This window comes from Nerophis lumbriciformis, linkage group LG11 (genome assembly GCF_033978685.3).
Source record: "Nerophis lumbriciformis linkage group LG11, RoL_Nlum_v2.1, whole genome shotgun sequence".
Taxonomy (NCBI): Eukaryota; Metazoa; Chordata; class Actinopteri; order Syngnathiformes; family Syngnathidae; genus Nerophis; species Nerophis lumbriciformis.
In genome coordinates, this window is record NC_084558.2 from 2,677,293 (window position 1) to 2,699,642 (window position 22,350).

General features: G+C 41.6%; 1 protein-coding gene across 3 annotated transcripts; it reads right to left on the reverse strand.

The window, feature by feature from the left end:
* Positions 1 to 71: 71 nt before the first annotated feature.
* atp2a1l (ATPase sarcoplasmic/endoplasmic reticulum Ca2+ transporting 1, like) lies at positions 72 to 18,133 on the reverse strand. Of its 3 annotated transcripts, none has more exons than XM_061967809.1 (23): positions 17,864 to 18,133; positions 17,513 to 17,530; positions 17,344 to 17,426; positions 16,738 to 16,842; positions 15,313 to 15,451; positions 12,972 to 13,052; positions 12,813 to 12,898; positions 12,441 to 12,738; positions 12,209 to 12,375; positions 12,050 to 12,138; positions 11,855 to 11,957; positions 11,645 to 11,776; positions 10,035 to 10,151; positions 9,744 to 9,962; positions 9,563 to 9,674; positions 5,577 to 5,800; positions 5,280 to 5,500; positions 5,000 to 5,202; positions 4,846 to 4,931; positions 4,632 to 4,765; positions 3,066 to 3,183; positions 2,821 to 2,938; positions 72 to 728 (listed from the first exon to the last, which is right to left on the reverse strand). In XM_061967809.1, exons 1-23 carry the CDS (start codon positions 17,979 to 17,981, stop codon positions 712 to 714), a joined length of 2,988 nt encoding a protein of 995 aa, XP_061823793.1. In that variant the 5' UTR covers positions 17,982 to 18,133; the 3' UTR covers positions 72 to 711. The 3 variants fall into 3 exon arrangements, with proteins under 3 accessions (XP_061823793.1, XP_061823792.1, XP_061823791.1); XM_061967808.1 differs by adding an exon at positions 2,621 to 2,665 and having other exon boundaries at positions 9,744 to 10,151; XM_061967807.1 differs by having other exon boundaries at positions 9,744 to 10,151.
* Between the last annotated feature and the right edge of the window lie 4,217 nt (positions 18,134 to 22,350).

Genomic DNA, 22,350 nt, shown 5'->3' on the forward strand with positions numbered 1-22,350 from the left:
CCTAGCTTGGATGGACTGTAAATGGGTTATTTCCAATGCAAGTGATTACATCAATAAAGTATACTCACTAATACAAATTTGTCATCATCATTTTATTTCATTTCATCGCGTAAACAATATATAAGACCAAAAGTGTTGAGACTGCGTGGACATGCCCAACGTCTGCCAAGAGACCACTGACTGGCACTGCCTATAAATATATGGAGGAGTCCTGGCAGCTGGATGGATGGTGCCTTCTTTTTTTCTGCCCTTTCAGTTACGTCGTTAATGCAAGCCTACACTAAGATAAAGCAGGGAGGCTGCACACGACAGTAATGACTACAATTAAAAGTAATTAACTGGAAAGTCAATCATAGGAAAATAGACAGAGGACACAAAAACACAACAGCTGAGAATATCCAAGTTTAACAAAAAAAAAACATCACTTTTAATACATATTTTATTTTCTTAAATAATTTGCAGGGATGTTCCCACATTTCTTTTTAAAAATGTTAGTCTCCTTCCTTATATAGATAGCTATTTTTTTAAAATAGATTTTTAACACATTTTGTCGTTTTTTGCACATTTCCCTGTGTTTTATCTTCTCTCCTCTGTTGGTTGGTTCAATAGGTTGTGTTGCTCCTCTCTCTCTCTCTTTCTCTCTCTCTCTCTCTCTCTCTCTTCTTCGCCTATTTCTATCCAACCCTTTTAAGATCTCCTTCTTCTACATCTCTATTTAGCCTCTGGACCTACCAAAAAGGGGAAAAAAATATCAGTTAGAATTGGGCGACGGAACGGTGAAACAGTCGGACGAGGACTTGAAATAGCTTTGCAAATGTTTTTTGGGTTCCCAAAAAACTGAGGCAAGCGGGGGAAAAAAGTTTCCAGTCTAATGAAAGCAAGCAACCTAAAACCTCCTGCAAACATCCATCCATCCATTTTCTACCGCTTGTCCCTTTTGGGGTCGCGGGGGGTGCTGGAGCCTATCTCAGCTGCATTCGGGCGGAAGGCGGGGTACACCCTGGACAAGTCACCACCACATCACAGGGCCAACACAGATAGACAGACAACATTCACACACTAGGGCCAATTTAGTGTTGCCAATCAACCTATCCCCAGGTGCATGTCTTTGGAAGTGGGAGGAAGCCGGAGTACCCGGAGGGAACCCACGCAGTCACGGGGAGAACATGCAAACTCCACACAGAAAGATCCCGAGCCCGGGATCGAACTCAGGACTACTCAGGACCTTCGTATTGTGAGGCACATGCACTAACCCCTGTTCCACCGTGCTGCCCCTCCTGCAAACATACAACATGTAAATAAATCATCCTTTTGTCCTAATGTAATTATTTAAATGAACCAAATTAAGATTTAACCATGAAAAATACAGTTTTTGCAAATATCTATTATTAATATTAGAAATGTCCGATATTATCGGCCGATAAATGCTTTAAAATGTAATATCGTAAATTATCGGTATTTTATTATCGGTATCGTTTTTTTGTTTTTTTTGTTTTGTTTTTAATTAAATCAACATAAAAAACACAAGATACACTTACAATTAGTGCACCAACCCAAAAAACCTCCCTCCCCCATTCACACTCATTCACACAAAAGGGTTGTTTCTTTCTGTTATTAATATTGTGGTTCCTACATTATATATCAATATATATCAATACAGTCTGCAAGGGATACAGTCCGTAAGCACACATGATTGTGCGTGCTGCTGGTCCACTAATAGTACTAACCTTTAACAGTTCATTTTACTCATTTTTTATTAATTACTAGTTTCTATGTAACTGTTTTTATATTGTTTTACTTTATTTTTTATTCAAGAAAATGTTTTTAATTCAATTATCTTATTTTTTTTCTTTAAAAGGACCTGATCTTCACCATACCTGGTTGTCCAAATTAGGCATAATAATGTGTTAATTCCACGACTGTATATATCGGTATCGGTAATTAAGAGTTGGACAATATCGGAATATCGGATATCGGCCAAAAATTATTATCGGACATCCCTAATTAATATAGCTGATTAAGCCAAATATGGCGTGGCGCTGTTGGGAGAGTGGCCGTGCCAGCAAACTGAGGGTTCCTGGTTCGATCCCCACCTTCTACCAACCTCGTCACGTCCGTTGTGTCCTTGAACAAGACACTTTACCCTTGCCCCTGATGGGTCGTGGTTAGCGCCTTGCATGGCAGCTTCCGCCATCAGTGTGTGAATGTGTGTGTGAATGGGTGAATGTGGAAATAGTGTCAAAGCGCTTTGAGTACCTTGAAGGTAGAAAAGCGCTATACAAGTATAACCCATTTACCATTTACCATAACTGACACGATGCTGTTGAGCAAGCTTTGCTACTAAATAAGCTATCATGCAAATGCTGACAGCTGTAACTCAGAGGAGGAAGAACTCACCACCGAAGGTAATGCAAAAAAAATACAAATAAAAAAATCCCAAGGGCTCCAACATACATACAAAAGTACGAAAAGCAGCAAAGAGGACAAACTATAACCATAAACCTGCAATTCATGACATGCACCATGGATGTGCATGAGGACATGTGGGACGGAATGACAATAAAACGTGCAAACAAATGACATTTACTGGCAGAAAGTAGCGCTTTAAGATGTATAATACCTTGATTTAGTTACAGGCTAAACGGAGTTGGTGGACTGAATTAGTCTGGAAATCAACAAAGAAGGGTTAATGTAATAACGAATGGCGAGTCAACGATGTGAAAGGTAATGATACAAAATGAAGGTAAAACCACATTATTGGTGATGATAACAACAGGGGATACGGTTCGTTAGAAAGAACAGAAGTGCAAGAGTACTTACTCTCAACGTAGTTACGGGCGGCAAACTTCAACACCTCGTCAATGAGGATGACGGGGAAGGAGAGTTTGAGCACAACCATCCACTGTTCCACAGACAGATGGGTCAACTTGAAGATCATCTGGAGGGGGAAGGGGGAGGAGTCAGTGCTGGACCGCGTTAATAAGTCCTTCATTTATACGGTGCCAGTTTACAACCGACGATGGCTGCATTGGGCAGGTCTACAGTCTCTTCATGCGTGGACTTACGGGCAGAGGGTCAACATAGATGATCATAAAGTGCAGGGACATGGACAGGGACATGGCGGCGAGCAGCCAGAAGTTGCTCCACGGTGGCATGCGGATCAGGGACTGGTTCTCAGACAAGCTTGAAGGAGAAAAAAATAATAACCAGCGCTCTTATGTGTCATTTATTTACAGTAGATATATTCAACTACCGTACTTTCCGGACTATAAGCCGCTACGTTTTCCCCACGCTTTGAACCCTGCCACTTATATAACGGTGCAGCTAATTAATGGATTTTTCTTCGCTAAGGGTCATAATGTTTTGTATTCAACAAATAGTTTTCCTACAACACAGACACTAAAAATGTGTGTTATTGTTTGTGCTACGGTGTCAGCTTTTGGAAGAGTTCGCTCACTACCGGTGATGTGGCTTAAAAATGTACTTCCTGTTTCGTTATATGAAGCGGAAGTATCCACCAATCGCGTTTCTTTATTCATTACTCCAAGCAACATTTGTAAGTTTTACAATATAACTAAAACAACCCGTTCTTAAAAAAAGTGTTTTCAGACATAATTGTATGCGCAATCGAAATGTAAATAAAAAAAAGTGCCATTAGCATTAGTGAATATGCTAACACGTTTACAAGATTGTGTGTTTGTATTATTAACTTACAATGGCATTCTTTTTGTATTGTTTCAGTTTTGTAAATTCACCAAAACAATCATTGTGGAGTTATTGAGTCTGTTTAGCTGATTGGAGAGCTAGCTTCCGCAGCTAGTGGGTCCATGACGAAGCCTTATGTTTTGTTTGATCAGCCGTTTTACTATCATGTGACAGACACTGTTTGGAAACAATTCGAGTATGTAAATAAACATTTACAAAATATTTTGTACCAGTATATTATATCTGCGGCATATAGTTCGGTGCAGTTGATATATGGTTAAATAGTTTTTTGGGGCCACATTTCCAGGAAGCTAATGACCAGGGGGGCCGCCTCCCTTCACTATTAGTTTTATTTTTTATATTCCGAAGAACCAGCGTCCTCTCCCGTATACACTTGATTTTGGTCTATTGATTTTGTTACAGAAGCGTTCTGTTGTTTCTAAGGACCTTTTGCAAAAAAGCTAGTCAAAGATCACATCTAGTGTTTTTAAGAATCTGCTGCAAACATTTGAGTATCTCACAGGGTTTTTTTTAACTGAATTCACAAGCCACCAGTTGAATAGCCCAAATGATGACAAAGAGAGGACCTAAAATGGAACCTGAAGGAACACCACTAGTATAACTGAAGAAGTTGAACCGATGACGGCTGACTGCGTCTGAAGAAAACAAGCCACAGCAACACCTTGGTAACATAAATCACATTTCGAAAAAAATGTGTAACTGCCTAAAATGAGAGGACTTAAAAAGGTACTTTGAGGAACACCTCAGTTGTTTAAATCACAACTTTAGACCTCAGGGTTCTGTTTGCTCGCAAAGTTAAAATGTCAATGCAAGGATCTGCCAATTGCTGCAAAAATGTTTGTCTCCGAACTCAGCCGTGAGTTGAATAGTCCTGATTTGCACCCATGCTGTATTTGTTGTAGTACCTGTTGAGAGCGTTGCACATCTCAATGGTGACCAACACGGACAGAGCCATGGTCATGGGACAAGACGCCTCAAAGATTTCGCATTCCACGCCGGTGAAGTCCTCGTTTTCGTCGTGGCACTGCATGAAGTGGGACTAAAGGGAGGAGGAGAGGTTTCGGTTAAATGGGTATCGGAGAAAGTGAGACTGTGGCATGGCCCAGAGACAACACCTACAAGCTGGTGGTAGGTGACATGTGGACCGGTGCTGTCGTACAGGAACCACCAGGCAGCTCCACCGACGGTGGCAGCACCGACGTATCCTGTGAAAAGACACAGAGTGGGTAAAAAACTGAACAAGATCCCACAAGGAGATCTACAAGCTACGTACCACCAATGGCCATGTATCTGAAGAAGAGCCAGCCAGAGATCAGGGGCTCCTTGGGGGAACGTGGGGGCTTGCCCATGATGTCCAGATCAGGGGGGTTGAAGCCCAGAGCGGTGGCAGGCAGACCATCAGTCACCAGGTTGACCCACAGCAGCTGTACGGGGATCAGAGCCTCGGGCAGGCCTAGAGCGGCGGTCAAGAAGATACTGCGCAGGACGGGACCAACAAGAACGGGTCACACAACGGCACGCCGTGGGAAATGAAAATTGCCGGCTTCCCTTACCAGACGACCTCACCGACGTTGGAGGAGATGAGGTAGCGGATGAACTGCTTCATGTTGTTGTAGATAGCTCTGCCCTCCTCAACGGCAGCCACAATGGAGGAGAAGTTGTCGTCAGCCAGGACCATCTCAGAGGCAGACTTGGCAACGGCAGTGCCAGAGCCCATAGCGATGCCGATCTCGGCCTTCTTCAAGGCGGGGGCATCGTTCACACCATCACCGGTCTGCAGGTGGCAGGAAGGCAAATGATGAATCAAGTGGCCGTTCATCATCATCATCGCCTGTGTTTGACGTTCATACCATGGCAGTAATGTCATCGAAACCCTGAAGGAATTCAACAATCTTGGACTTGTGGGATGGCTCCACACGGGCGAAGCAGCAAGCTCTGCGGACAGCCTCGGCCTGCTCGTGGAGGGGCAGGTCGTCAAACTCGCGTCCGGTGTAGGCCTTGTCGGTGACGTCCTCATCCTCCTTGAAGATGCCAATACGGCGGCAGATGGCGATGGCGGTTCCCTTGTTGTCACCTGCAGAGGGAATAGAGTTAAGGACTCCACAATACGGTGATACTGCAATACTTTGCCTATGCCAGCAACCAATATCATGATACAGTAAAACCTCTATTAACGAACCCCTCATTGTTGTATTGTACGAACCACAGGCATGAAAAAAATATGCTTTGGTGTAGGAACTTTGTCTCGGTGCACAAACGCTTCATCCACCTCAGGGCGAAGCCATTTTGTGCCCGGCAGCACAACCATTGTGGGCAGGCTGATCGCTCTCCGGTGCTCATTCAATCAGCTCGGCAGTGCTTTTGTTGTGTACTTCAAGTGTTTTTTTTATCCCTTTTACCACATTTTTCTCGTTTTCCTAGCTCAATTGCCAGGTTGCAATCATTTGACCTAGAGGCACTTCCGGGGTTCAGGTGGTGGTCTGGAGCCCCGTTAGGCTACTGTTTTATTTACCTGCACCAGTGCAAATCTAGGCGCATTTTGAAAAGTTTAGAGGTAAATATATAAACGATCACTAATACATATTTAAAATGAGATAAAGTGGATTTGAAAAATTATTTTTGAAAGATTTCAACCATTTATGACATCGAAGTAGACTCAACCGAAAAGTATATAAACGATCACTAATACATATTTAAAATGAGATAAAGTGGATATGAAAAATTATTTTTGAAAGATTTCAACCATTTATGACATCGAAGTAGACGTTAATGCTCGCCTCAACCGCAATTCCTTGTCACTTGCAAGGATTTAAAGAAGAAAAGATTAGAGGCACATCATGTCTTTACTTCTGACGTGTCCACAAATTAAGCATTAATCAGTGAAAGACAATTTATTCCTGTATCGCCAAGTAATGTATTTGATTGACATAACAAGTGCCGTGCTGCTGTGATTGTGACGCCAATCAGAAAAAGTTTAGTTTTTGCAGTTGATTTCCTGCTACAAATATTCGTCTCATTTACAATTCATGTCTGCAGTTGTTTTTATGGTGTGAAGTTCATATTTTGTCTTATTTATTTAGCTATAGATTTCCTTGTTGTTCAGCCATGTTTATTTTCCAACAATATTTAGCGGTATCAAGATTCTGTATGCTATTGAGCCTACGAGAGATTTCTTCATCCAGTTTATTGATACTATTAAGGATTTTTTTGTTCATGCTAACAAATAGCACCAAAGAAGCTATGATGTGTTGAATAAAGCACTTGACTTTCCTGCTCAACAACTAAGCTTTTAGTTTCGGTTATGAAAATCAACAATGAGATTGGACCAACGATCACAATATTTATTACTAGGACTTAAAATTATAGTTAGTTTATGTCCACAATCAAGGCTTTGTAGCTATATTCAGGCATAGCAACTAAAACACAACTTAAAAGAACCCAAACAAACTAATGCAATCTCTTGACCTTTCTTTACGCTTAGTTCTGCTCTCAAACAAAGAATAAACTTGCTTGCATCACAGAAAGTTTCACAAACAAATCAAGTGTTAAAACAAACCTTTGACTGGTACGACTGTATTCCACTTGATGATGAAAGTGACATTTTTGAGTGCCAATTCCCTCAATGCACTTATAAAATGTATCTGACTTTTAATCGGTTTATGAACCACTTTTGTCGTGACTCTATTAAAAGGTATTTCCCATCTCTCTATTTGAACAATTGGAACAGCACAGCAAGCTCAAACTCTTCATTTACTAACACGTCTCTTACTTGCATTCACACTGCGCTCAAACTTGTCGACCATCATGTGAATTATACCGTGACGAAGCAAAGCGGGCGTGACGTCATATGTAACCCAACAATATCAAGAAAGCAATGGACAAGCAATATGTAGTTTAAAATATTCAGGAAGTATCCACAGCATTGTCGACACTGCCTTCCCCCTCAACAAGTGGATTTGGATTGGAAAAGAGTGGAGATCTACAACTTCTTTGTGTGTGGCTGGGTCAAGGAAATTGGCATCAAGACTCTTCAGAATAAGTATGCATCGTTTAAGGTTGAATATCATGATTTAACTTTACATCTACTGATGTTTGTTGCTGTTGCATGCGCCGTTTACAAGTAGCGTGTTTTTCCAGTGTTTATCAAAATATAACGATAGATGTCAACATTGTGTATGTGCTGAAAGATTAGTTTATGATTGCTGCCTTTGGTGAAAGCTTATCTCTTTTAGGTTGTGCTAACATTTGCTTTCTTTTATTAAGACTCGCCGAGTTGGTGGTTTACAAAACCCTCGAATGTGTTTAAGAAATATAAATAATATCAAGATAATAACCGTTAAAAGTATTACAAACAAACATTAATGAAGTGATCACTGCAAACTCATGCAAACTCTGCTCCCTTGGACTGGAGTGTGAGGTGCATGCTTTTCTCGTCGTCAACTCGTAAAATCTTGTACTTTACCGCCCTTTTTATTAACCTGTCAAGGAACTCTAAAGAAACGTTTCCTCTTTCCGGGATTTGAACGGTTCGTACAGCCGAAAACAACACAAGCATAGGGCATTTTGTCTTCGAGAAAGGCTAAATGGCGCCTACTACCCATCGAGAACAGAGCTTAGCTTGACCACCACCAGTATTCATTGGGCAGGACGTGAGCCGAACGTGACGGTAGTAACATTCCAGCAGTAAGGAGGACAGTTTAGTTAGTTGTTGTTTTGGTTTTGTTATTAAATAGAAAGTTGATCCATCAACCCCTGGTTATGTTTGTTAGATATAGAGTACTATACAGCGATGTATATTGTGTTCAAAAACGTTTACCGTATTTTTTGGACTACAAGTCGCAGTTTTTTTCATAGTTTGGGCGGGGGTGCGACTTATACTCAGGAGCGACTTATGTGTGAAATTATTAACACAGTACCGTAAAATATCAAATAATATTATTGATCTCATTCACGTAAGAGACTAGACGTATAAGATTTCATGGGATTTAGCGATTAGGAGTGACAGATTGTTTGGTAAACGTATAGCATGTTCTATATGTTCTAGTTATTTGAATGACTCTTACCATAATATGTTACGTTAACATACCAGTTGGTTATTCATGCCTCATATAACATACACTTATTCAGCCTGTTGTTCACTATTCTTTATTTATTTTAAATCGCCTTTCAAATCTCTATTCTTGGTGTTGGGTTTTATCAAATAAATTTCCCCCAAAAATGCAACTTATACTCCAGTGTGACTTATATATGTTTTTTTCCTTCTTTATTATGCATTTTCGGCCCGTGCGACTTATACTCCGGAGCGACTTATACTCCGAAAAATACGGTACTAAAGTAAAGTTAAAGTTAAAGTACCAATGATTGTCACACATACACTAAATGTGGGTGAAATTATTCTCTGCATTTGACCCATCACCCTTGATCACCCCCTGGGAGGTGAGGGGAGCAGTGAGCAGCAGCGGTGGCCGCGCCCGGGAATCATTTTGGTGATTTAACCCCCAATTCCAACCCTTGATGCTGAGTGTCAAGCAGGGAGGTAATGGGTCCCAATTTTATAGTCTTTCGTATGACTCGGCCGGGGTTTGAACTCACGACCTACCGATATCAGGGCGGACACTCTAACCACTAGGCTACTGAGTAGATTAGTGAATAGGCTGGAGCATATTATTCATGTTTACATTGTTTCTGGATAAATTTGCTTCAATATACGAACTTTTCGATTCACAAACCCTGTTGAAGAACCAACAGGTTTGAATATGGGTCCATGAAAATAGGTTCCACTATATTGCATACATATACCCACAGAGAGGATCCACTTCTAACACATAATACTAACCAGTGATCATAATGACACGGATTCCGGCATCTCTGCACAACTCGATGGAGATAGACACCTCCTTACGAGGGGGATCCAGCATGCCCACGCAGCCAACAAAGGTTAGGTCAGTCTGAAAAGAGAGGGGGCGTAAAAGGTCACGGTCGCACCACATTGAATGCATTGAAGGTCAAGCGCTCACCTCGTAATCGGCAAACTTGGTGGAGTCCTCCAGGACCATCTCCTCTGGCTTCAGAGGGGTGTCGCGGGTGGCCAAAGCCAGACAACGCAGAGTGTCGCGGCCGGTACCCCAGTCCCTGATGACGGCCATGATCTTCTCCCTGATGGCGTTAGTCAGGGGGACGCGGGTGGTGCCCACGCGAACGTAGGCGCACCTTTCAATCACACCCTCGGGGGCGCCCTGTGGAGGTAGGTCGATTAAAATCCTCTGCTGAGGCAGCAAAGGCAAGTGTCTAAGAGAAGCGGGCCAAACCTTCACAAACATCTTGGCGCCACCGTCACCCTTGCTGGGAGTGCAGTACACGGACATGGATTTCCTGTCACGGGAGAACTCAAGGGTGAAGTTCTTCCTCATCAGCTGCTTGACAACCTGTTGGAACAAAGACAGGCCAGTAGATACACGGTCAAAAACAGGGGTGCAGTATAAAGACACCAAAAGTGACGCAAAGTGGAGGGCTAAGTGGGGATGCTGTACTGTAGCCCCAAGTACAGGACTTTTGTAAAGTTTGAAGACTTTTTTATGCCATTTGAATATGTAAGTTGTAAAAAAACCTAAATGTTAATATAAGTACCAATGATTGTCACACACACACTAGGTGTGTTGAAATTAACCTCTGCATTTGACCCATCCCCTTGTTCACCCCATGGGAGGTGAGGGGAACAGTGAGCAGCAGCAGTGGCCGTGCCCAGGAATCATTTTTGGTGATTTAACCCCCAATTCCAACCCTTGATGATGAGTGCCAAGCAGGGAGGTAATGGGTCCCATTTTGATAGTCTTTGGTATGACTCGGTCGGGGTTTGAACTAAAATAATATAGCCATGCAAGTTCAATAATAAGGTTTTTAATTTTAAGATGTCTAAGAGTACCTACACCCCTCTATCAAAAATGCAAAAAACGTTCGTACCACTTGGATAGAGGCAAAACATTTTCGAACACTTCATCTAACAAAGATCTCATAACGCCATCAAAGCTCACCTTTAAGCATTCACACACAGCACCAGCATTTTGGAACAAAGATGAGGTGATAGAAGAAAGGTCAAAATACAATTCATCTATTTGTGGCAGCATAAGAGAAATGTATGTACAAGTTTCACTGTTGCATCTCATTGTTCATAACTGTAGTGCGTTCAAAGACCCTAGATTAAAGCTCGAAACAGAGGCTCCACTAGTTTTTAAAGACAGGGGAGACTTAACCCCCAGTAGATGCACTAATGAAATATAATCATAATAATAATGATGTTTTATTATGATTCAGATTACCCACTGATGATAATCCTATGTGTGCCAGCTAATCTCTACTTTACAAACATTTATAATCATTATTAAGTGAATTATGACAGGTTTAAATTCATATTCTGGCCATTTGATATTGAATTTGTTGGCACTTGTTTGTAAAACTACATATTTGGGGGGTATGTGTATATATGTTCTAGTTATGTTTGTTCCATTTTTAAAAAGTCAAAAACCTAATTCAGGTTTTTACATGTGTTTTAAAAAGATGGTTTCGACCGAATTAATGTAATAATTAGTTTTTTTAGTGCATTGAACATATGTTAAGTGTGTGTGTGTGGGGTAGCGACTTTGGGTTGAAGGCAGGATGGGGGCTCCTTCAGGAGTCTTGTGTATGAGGGCCCAGAATTTGGTGCAAAGCCCCTTCATGTGACCCTTGGTTTGGATATTTGGGGGAAAGAGACCACTCTATACTAAGGTACTCCCACAGGATTTGTTGGTGTTTCTCAGACCAACAAGGTATGTCTATGCGAGTGAAGTGTCCAAAACTGACCGTCTGACAACATCAGCTGAGTATTAAGCCTTAGGTATCGATGACAAGAAAACTGATGATAAAAGAAGAGTTATCTTACGGAGCAGCAAGCATTGGCTCTTTCAATTCTGGACAGGTTCTTCACGTTGGTGTTGAACACGTTCATCTTCTCAACCAGGCAGCAAAGGGCGGTCTCAGTCGCCTCACCAACCTTCTCATAAATCTTCTTAGACTGCAGGAGGGGGGGCACATAAGTCGGTGATGTGGCTCAACAGTTCCGCGTCACGTAAGCTTTAGTAGTAGACTCTACCTCGTTGTAGTCTAGAGAGGAGTCGTTGCACAGAGCGCAGATGGTGGAGAGCTCAACAAGGCCATCGTAGGCACTGCAGTTGGTCTTTGCGCCACCTTGGGAACTGCACGAGAAGGATTGAAAGGAAATTAGAGATGGTTCTATAGAGAAATTAGTACCGGGAGTAGCGTTTTGCTTTTGGAATGGTTCACTTACACCTCGCCCTCGGGGGTGTACTTGGAGCCAGAGATATCGAAGGCATCAAGCTCAACATGGCTGCCATCGACGTTCTTGACAACGAACATCTGTGGAGCAGGAAATGGTCAGGTGTCGTTATGTCAAGTTCAGCGACTTTTTAAGTTAAGGAAGACTCACCTTGGTCACACACATCTGGTTGGTGGTGAGGGTGCCGGTTTTGTCGGAGCAGATGACAGAGGTGCAGCCCAGGGTCTCCACAGAGGGCAGGCTTCTGACAATAGCGTTCTTCTTGGCCATACGGCGGGTTCCAAGGGCAAGGCAGGTGGTGATGACAGCGGGCAAGCCTGAGACGGACAAACTCGTCAGAAACCACACAGGGGGGTTCTGTGCAAAATGTCTTCCGTCTTACCCTCAGGGATGGCGGCCACAGCCAGGGCGACAGCAATCTTGAAGTAGTAGACAGCACCGCGGATCCATGAGCCCCCGTGGACAGGGTCGTTGAAGTGGCCGATGTTGATCGCCCACACAGCGACGCAGATCAAAGAGATGACCTTGGACAGCTGCTCGCCGAACTCATCCAGCTTGGCCTGCAGAGGGGTCTTCTCTTGCTCGGTGGCGGCCATCTGGTCACGGATCTTGCCGATCTCGGTGGAGACTCCGGTGGCAATGGCCACACCGATGGCCTTGCCGGCAGCGATGTTGGTGCCCTGCAGTGGAGAGGAGAGGAGGCTATAACAGAAGGTCCGAGCACAGGTCTTGATGATTAAGGGGAAATGCATACAGAGAAAAGCATGTTCTTCTTGTCCTGGTTGACAGCCCGGGGATCGGGCACGCTCTCTGTGTGCTTGATCACACTGACGGACTCACCTGGGGAGGAAATGTAGCTTAAAAAAACTGCCAATAAAGGTGCCATATTAGCCTGTCTTTGCTGTCGGCTCACCAGTGAGGATGGACTGGTCAACACGCAGGGTGGTGGACTTGATGGAAACAAGCCTGATGTCAGCGGGGACTTTGTCACCAACTGGGAATTACACATGAAAACTTGTTATTATCCATCTCCAAATACTCCTGTCTTTAAAAAAAAGTTAAAGTTAAAGTACCACTGATAGTCACAAACACACACTAGGTGTGGTGAAATTATCCTCTGTATGTGACCCATCCCCTTGTTCCACCCCCTGGGAGGTGAGGGGAGCAGTGGTGGCCGCGCTCGGGATTCCTTTTGGTGATTTAACCCCAAATTCCAACCCTTGATGCTGAGTGTCAAGCAGGGAGGTAATGGGTCCCATTTTTATAGTATATATATATATGGATTGGTCTACTTTCACAACAATTATGCTCACTTTTTATTATTATTATTCATGCCGGACAGGTATTAAATACTGTACAAATGTCTGCCAATGAGATGTTTGTTTGATAGTTTGTAAGATTAGGATTACTTTCATATGTATGGTGTTCTTGAAAAAATGCAGTCATAATCTAATATAATTGATTATTAGTCATAGTAGTATTAGTATTGGCATTCATATTCTTACTACAGTATTAGCAGTTTGTTCCAAAATGGTTATGTTAATGTTCAACGACGGAAATGGAAAATGTTTAATTTTAAGGGTAATTTCAATTTAATGCAGATTGTGGGGTGACTATGTGGTGTCTGTTGAATGAGAAAATCCAAAAGCAAAAACATTCGATTCCAAAATAGATACAAAAAATATATATTTTACAGGTCCAACAAGGAGGAGGAAACATAAAACATCTTAAAGGTGTATTGTATTTATACATACAACATTTGATGAAATGATAAGTGGTCTTATAGTTGTCAGTATTTGTAAAAAACAATTTATATATAAATATATTCTGTAATCATATGCTTGATGTTGTTAGAAAAGGTCATTATGTATTGTATTGTTGCTAAAGAGTCAGATTATTATATCTGATTGATGGGGAAGAATATTATAAGATTTGGCTCTTCCTGCACACCATGTTTTGTGTTTTTACACTGGTTTTGATATTGCATTGGAAATGCTATTTTATTTGAATTGTCTAAATAGAGATTATTTTTGGTTTGTTGTGGTCAGAATAAATTAATGAAAAAAGTTGATTATTATTTAAAATCATTTAGTAAATAAAACAATTCAAATAATTTTACTACAGTAATTATTTCTATATATACAATTTTGTTGTTTATGGGAATTTAGCTTCCCAATTTGTAACACTGCAAGATTAAAAATAAATAAATAAATACAAACATTAAAAAATAAATAAATAAATAATATATATATATATATATATATGCACATACACACAATTTTTTTCTGTCAATTACTCTGAATAATGCATGAATCTTACAAAATAGCACTATTTACTCCATCTAGGGTGTTTTATTACTATAAATGGAGAGATAGTTTGCCTTGGCGTCAATCAATTTTGCATTACTATCTTTGTAAAGGCAAATGTTGTACTTATTATACGGTGCGCCTACACTGACAAATGCGATGACCTTCTCCAAGAACATTAATATTTCTCACACCTCATAATAATCAAGTGACTGTAAGGGAGAACCCCTTGCAACACTTCTATACTTGATCCGTGGATTTCGTAAGGGTGCGGAGCGTAAACCGATGCCGCCGGGGGGAGAGGGCCTGCAGGGTTGAGTTGTCAGTTAGAGGGGGGCAACAGGTGGACAAAAGTGGGTGCAATGGCAGGAAGGAGCGGGCAGGCGGGTGGGAGGCTAGAAGAGGTGCGGCAGGTGCTAGCCAGGGTATTTATATTTTGTGAATTGTGTTTTGCTCCAGTCAGCATGTTTTCACAGCCCAGCGGCTTGCTTTGTGTTGCCTTTAAAAGACATGTGGCTTTTACCAGGCTGACCGCTCTATTAGGCACAATCTAATGCGGACTTGCTACTCACTTGTGATAACAGTACAGCATTTTGTTAAAGGTCCTTGCATTAAAAGGCACTCTTGGTGTGAAGTGAGCATTATATTATATGAAGGGATTTAGGATGCAGGTGTACCTAGTGATGTGTCCAGTAACACTTTAAGAGGTTTCCTGTGCAAGTAAACAGGTTCTTTCTCTAAGTTACCTGACTTCTACAATTATTCTTACTCAATTTGACACATTTTTTTCCTTCAAGGAAATGGTAACTTGGTGCAGCCAGAGTATTTAATTAATTAAGCTCTGCTTCTTCCTACTCCTTTTTTATATGACTTGTGATGTACTTCACTGTGTCTTTGTTAAGCATATTTGAAATTAACTGAGCTCAAAACAATCTTAACATGTCTTACCAGACACCTCCACGATGTCTCCAGGGACAATTTCTCTCGCCTTGATCATCTGCACACTCTTTCTGTCAGAACGGTAGACTTTGCCCATCTCAGGCTCGTACTCCTTGAGAGCCTCGATGGCATCTTCAGCATTACGCTCCTGCAAAAGTAACACACACACACACACACTCATATCAGTAAAATACGAAAAAAGGAGGTCAGCCACCAGGATGTCAACAGGGCTAAGTTGGATATAAACGAGGCTTATTGCATACCTTAGTGATGCATTGTGTTCAAGCTGACAATAAGGAATGATAAATGCTGCGAGGCTTTCATTCAGAAAAAAAAAGCCCACAACACTTGACAAACACTTGGCAAGGGGATGTACTAATGTTGCCGCACTGACAAATGCCTAACAGTGGTGCCAAGCACTTAACAGCGTGCCTGCAGAGGTGTTTGCATTGCATAGCAGTAATGCTGCTGCTGCATAACATCTGGCATCAACACATTCTGCATAATTCAATAAGGAGGATACACAAATTATATTTCTAATTCAAAATATTTACGACAATTTTTTAATTACTTACATATTTTTTTAAAGATTTTGACATTTTATAACTTTAAAAAAAATATATATATATATTCATATACACTGCTGCAATATGCATAATAAACAAACGTACCAGTTAAGTAATACTACTAATGTCACAACGTATTGATTATCAAACACAGGCTTCATCTAGTAATATTAGTGAAGAATTCATCATAAAAAAAAAAGGAATTACAGTAAAATGATATTATAGACATTTACAACTTCAGTATTGCGGTATTAACCAAAGATTTGCCTAAATAGAATTAAAATCAACATTTTTCTTTGAGGTTGCACTTGCAATGCTAAATATTTTGGAGGTGAAACTTGAGGAAAAATATTTGAGAGCTGTTGCAGTTACTACTTTTTTGGTTCTTAATACACTGGATTGTGCAGACGTACATAAAATTGAATGAGAAATAAGAAATAAGGTGGTAAAAAAATAATTATTAATTGAATACAACATAAGTACAATAACATTGGTGTAATAAAATATGGGTACATTTTAAAATGGTAAATTAGTAAATAATGGTAGCTTTGTACTTGGTATGTACTTAGTACTTGTGTGTGTGTGTCAAATACAATGCAGTGTTGTCCTTCTGTGTGTGTAGGGTGACATGTTTACATTGGACGTGCTAAAGGGTGAAACACCATCAACAACAATCGCAGCGGTCAAAACAACTATTTTGAGCCCTCGCAGCTGCAAAAAGTGATAGTTGAGCGGCACAAACAGCCAGTAACTGGAGCTTGTGTACTCTCCGACATGAGCGCTGTAATGGGATACGTGTTATTGCCCAATGTGCCAGGCTAGGCCATGCTATGCTATGCTAGGTCAGGCCAGGCCTAGAGTGACTGACCTGCCACACTCCCACCACGGCATTGGCGATGAGGATCAGGAGGATGACGAAGGGCTCCACGAAGGCGGTGACGGTCTCCTCACCTTCCTCAAACCAAGCCAGCACCTGAAGAACAAAGAGGGAATCAGCATATAATAGGAGGGCATCAAAGTGGAACATAATAAATGAGTACATTGAATATGATTATAATTAGATGACGCCATTGTTATTCCAATAATTGGATATTCTTGCGACTTAGTTCCCGTCGTTCCTTCCTTGAGTCCTGACCTTTTCCCCAAGGATTCAGTTTCCCTCCTCAGCTTCTGGCCCAACCTTAAAATAAACCCCCCTCCACCCCCACCCTATACCATCCTGATCCCCCCCCCCCCCCCCCCCCTTCAGTCCCACCCCCCACTAACACCACCACCAACACCCTCCCTCCCTAGACCCTCAATATTCGCCTTCTAAGGCCATCATGACAGCTGGAGGGGTTGAAAGCCGGCTGCAGGAATTAATACACCCAGCACTTGCAATTTGTCTCAAGTTGTCATACTCGGACGTCTTGCAAGAGGGAGGGGGGAGGGGGTATCTGAGAAGTCTTGACCTCAGTCTTATAGAGTTCCTTACAAAAGAGATGCAGGCGGCCAGCAGCAGGATTCGGACCAGCAAGTCTTCAAACTGCTCAACAATCAGCTCCCAGATGCTCTTGCCTGTGCAAAAAAAAAAAAAAAGTCAACGTAATGCATCAACATTGCATGGCGGACATTAACCTCGTGTGTCCAATTCAGAAACTTACCCTCCTCAGCTGGCAGCTCTGGAAGGATCCACCGAGAAGAAAGCAGATTCAGTGTTTTATTAGTATCGATACATATCATTTAACCCATAAGCCATCCAAGGGCCCTTGCCTAAATTTATCTGATCCCCCCTCCCCTTGATATGTCAAGCCAGGAAGCTTCTTGAGCCGTCACCTGTCTCTCTCGCTCTCCAGCCATCTTCTTTGGCTATCTTTAAATAGCCCTTCAAAGCCCTCAAAGATCTCTGCTTCTCAATGTCTCTCTGCATGTCAAACCAGCTGTTGCTGCAAGGCCTCGCTAAAAAAGCATCGACATGCGGATCCCGCCATTGCACTACCCCGGCCCTTTCTTACCGTTGAAGCCGAACTTGTCCAGGTTCTTCTTGAACTGGTCCGGGGTCAGGCCGGTGTTCTCGTTGACCCCGAAGTTTGCCAGGCATTCTGCCGGCGCCTTCATGTGTGCGTTCTCCATCCTGATTGGATATACAAGGGCCGGTCCGTGTGACGGTGCCTATACCCGCGCTCTTTTTGCGTCTCTGCTGTTGTCAACAAGTGATGATGTGCACCCTTGATCCACCACCCTCGCCCTTCAAGTGTGGCACCCTGCGATTCAGGAGTGCTGGTCTGACAGAAAGAGCGAATAAGTGCATACTTGCCCAGCGTTTTATACCACATAAAGGGTCCCCGGATTGGTGGACACCCCCGCTGACACACGCCTTCAAATTCCAGCATGGAGTGTGGGGGGCGCACGGCGGCGGGGAGTGGTCCGGGGGGGCGTGGCTTGAGGTGGAGCAACGAGGAGGTGACAGGGACACTTGGAAAAGGAGGTGAAGAAGTGGTGGGGTAAAGGAGAAAAATTGACGAGGGTGGGGGGTGGGGTGACCACCGCCGTGAATGAAAATGAGATCTGTTTTTGGAACATGCATGGTCAGTGGAAATAAGACGAAGAGAGAAGGTGAGAGAGCGAGACAGAAGGATCGTGGAGCAGGAGGTTATTGGGTGGCGTCATTGAGTGACTGACAGCTCAACTGGTTTCTGCTGAGGATGTTGGGGACAGTGTTAAGGACAAAAAGTGTCCAGTCTCCCGTTAATCTACCGAGCAAATAGGGAGACCCAGATTTAGACCGGGGTTTCCAAACTTGGGTGCCACACCGTTTTTTTATTACTATTTTTCTAGGACCCCTGGTCAGGCCCCATGGGGCCTTAGAGTCGTCATCACTTTTCACCACCACCACTTGGGGTCGGTGCCCAAAAGGGGGGTGGGGGCACACAATTGTCTACAGTCGTAATAGTATTTTGTCCCCGAGATTTAAACTACATCAGAGAGAATAAAACGAGCATGTAAAAGAAGGAATGTGGAGACTAAAGCCAGCATGACACATAATCGCACCGCAAAGGAGAAGCCCAGATAAGGGGGGAGGGGGGGGGGGGGGGGGGGGGGTGAAATATTACTCCTCTCTTTTTTGTTATGAGGAGTGAGAGAAGATACAGAGTGTGCAACACATGAGCCGGACACACAAATCTTGCATTGACTCACAGGTGTTACAGAAGCACTGTTGGTCACATTCGGTGCACGCAAATAAACTGTGCCACTGATTCTCAACTGAAAAATATTTCATATATATACATCAAAGTTGGCATAAGTTAAAAAAAAAGTGCAATAAAAGGGTGTCATATTTTTATTATTGTTGTCATACCATATTTTAGTTACTGTCAGCAAGTAATTTATTCTCCTATAAGTGTATATATATATTATTTTTTAATTGAGATATCCTGATGTATTATTTGTTTTCTTTTTCTAAATTACTCCAATACTTGTGGTGTTTCTTTTTTTTCCAACAAAAAAACATTTAGAAAAGTATTTAAAAGAGAGAGTGAGCCCAATTTTGACTCTTCTTATATTTGAAATTTAACTTTTGAACCTTAGATGCGCAAAGGCAGTAATCTATGCTAAAACAAGGGGGCAGCTAAAGGAGGACTTCCTATTTTATCACCATATATATATATATATATATATATATATATATATATATATATATATATATATATACACATATACACATATACAGGTAAAAGCCAGTAAATTAGAATATTTTGAAAATCTTGATTTATTTCAGTAATTGCATTCAAAAGGTGTAACTTGTACATTATATTTATTCATTGCACACAGACTGATGCATTCAAATGTTTATTTCATTTAATTTTGATGATTTGAAGTGGCAACAAATGAAAATCAAAAATTCCGTGTGTCACAAAATTAGAATATTACTTAAGGCTAATACAAAAAAGGGAGTTTTAGAAATGTTGGCCAACTGAAAAGTATGAAAATGAAAAATATGGGCATGTACAATACTCAATACTTGGTTGGAGCTCCTTTTGCCTCAATTACTGCGTTAATGCGGCGTGGCATGGAGTCGATGAGTTTCTGGCACTGCTCAGGTGTTATGAGAGCCCAGGTTGCTCTGATAGTGGCCTTCAACTCTTCTGCGTTTTTGAGTCTGGCATTCTGCATCTTCCTTTTCACAATACCCCACAGATTTTCTATGGGGCTAAGGTCAGGGGAGTTGGCGGGCCAATTTAGAACAGAAATACCATGGTCCGTAAACCAGGCACGGGTAGATTTTGCGCTGTGTGCAGGCGCCAAGTCCTGTTGGAACTTGAAATCTCCATCTCCATAGAGCAGGTCAGCAGCAGGAAGCATGAAGTGCTCTAAAACTTGCTGGTAGACGGCTGCGTTGACCCTGGATCTCAGGAAACAGAGTGGACCGACACCAGCTGGACTGCTGCTGAGTGGTCCAAAGTCATGTTTTCTGACGAAAGCAAATTTTGCATTTCCTTTGGAAATCGAGGTCCCAGAGTCTGGAGGAAGACAGGAGAGGCACAGGATCCACGTTGCCTGAAGTCTAGTGTAAAGTTTCCACCATCAGTGATGGTTTGGGGTGCCATGTCATCTGCTGGTGTCGGTCCACTCTGTTTCCTGAGATCCAGGGTCAACGCAGCCGTCTACCAGCAAGTTTTAGAGCACTTCATGCTTCCTGCTGCTGACCTGCTCTATGGAGATGGAGATTTCAAGTTCCAACAGGACTTGGCGCCTGCACACAGCGCAAAATCTACCCGTGCCTGGTTTACGGACCATGGTATTTCTGTTCTAAATTGGCCCGCCAACTCCCCTGACCTTAGCCCCATAGAAAATCTGTGGGGTATTGTGAAAAGGAAGATGCAGAATGCCAGACCCAAAAACGCAGAAGAGTTGAAGGCCACTATCAGAGCAACCTGGGCTCTCATAACACCTGAGCAGTGCCAGAAACTCATCGACTCCATGCCACGCCGCATTAACGCAGTAATTGAGGCAAAAGTAGCTCCAACCAAGTATTGAGTATTGTACATGCTCATATTTTTCATTTTCATACTTTTCAGTTGGCCAACATTTCTAAAAATCCCTTTTTTGTATTAGCCTTAAGTAATATTCTAATTTTGTGACACACGGAATTTTGGATTTTCATTTGTTGCCACTTCAAATCATCAAAATTAAATGAAATAAACATTTGAATGCATCAGTCTGTGTGCAATGAATAAATATAATGTACAAGTTACACCTTTTGAATGCAATTACTGAAATAAATCAAGTTTTTCAAAATATTCTAATTTACTGGCTTTTACCTGTATATATATATATATATATATGTATGTATATATATGTATGTATGTATACATACACAGATATATACATAAACACATATACCGGTATATACGGTACACATATAAATATATATATACATATATACATATACATATACATATAGACACACATAAATATATATATATATATATATATATATATATATACACACATATATACATATATATATACATATACATATATATACATACACACATATATATATATATATATATATATACATATATATATACATACATATATATATACATATATACATACATATATATATATATACATACATATATATATATATATATACATACATACATACGTATACATACATACATACATACATATATACATATATACATATATACATATACTGTATATACATATACATATATATATATATATACACATATATATATATATATATATATATATATATACACACACACACATATATGCTGTTGTATTAACAATTTTTGTTATATACTGTAACTTACAGATGTGTGCATTTCAAACATTGTCTGGGTTTAGTACTGTCTCACCAATAGATGCATAGAAGCTGTTCATGTCTGATAATACAAGAAAAGAAGTGCTGACATGCACAAACCTCTACTTACAGTACATGTATGTTGCCGAGTAAAAATGACCTCATGGGTGGTGAGACTGCTGTGGAACAGTACCGACAGTCTAAGTTGCATCAGAAGTGAGCGATGACATCAAATGTGTAAGTGGGATAGTCAGAGTTGCTCTGATTTAAATTTTCATAGAAGATTCCAAAGAACTGCTTGGGGTCATTTTGGACCCCACTTGTGGAAGAGTGGGTAGGGATACAAAAAGTGGGTTTAGTGTGTGTGCCTCACAATAAGAAGGTCCTGTGTTCGATCCCCGGGCTTGGGGGTCTTTCTGTGTGGACCTTGCATGTTCTCCCCCGTGACTGCGTGGGTTCCCTCCGGGGACTTCGGCTTCCTCCCGTCTCCAAAGACATGCACCTGGGGATAGATTGATTGACAACACTAAATCGGCCCTGGTGTGTGAATGTGAGTGTGAATGTTGTCCATCTATCTGTGTTGGCCCTGCGATGAGGTGGGGACTTGTCCAGGGTGTACCCCGCTATCCATCCATCCAATTTCTACCGCTTGTCCCTCTCGGG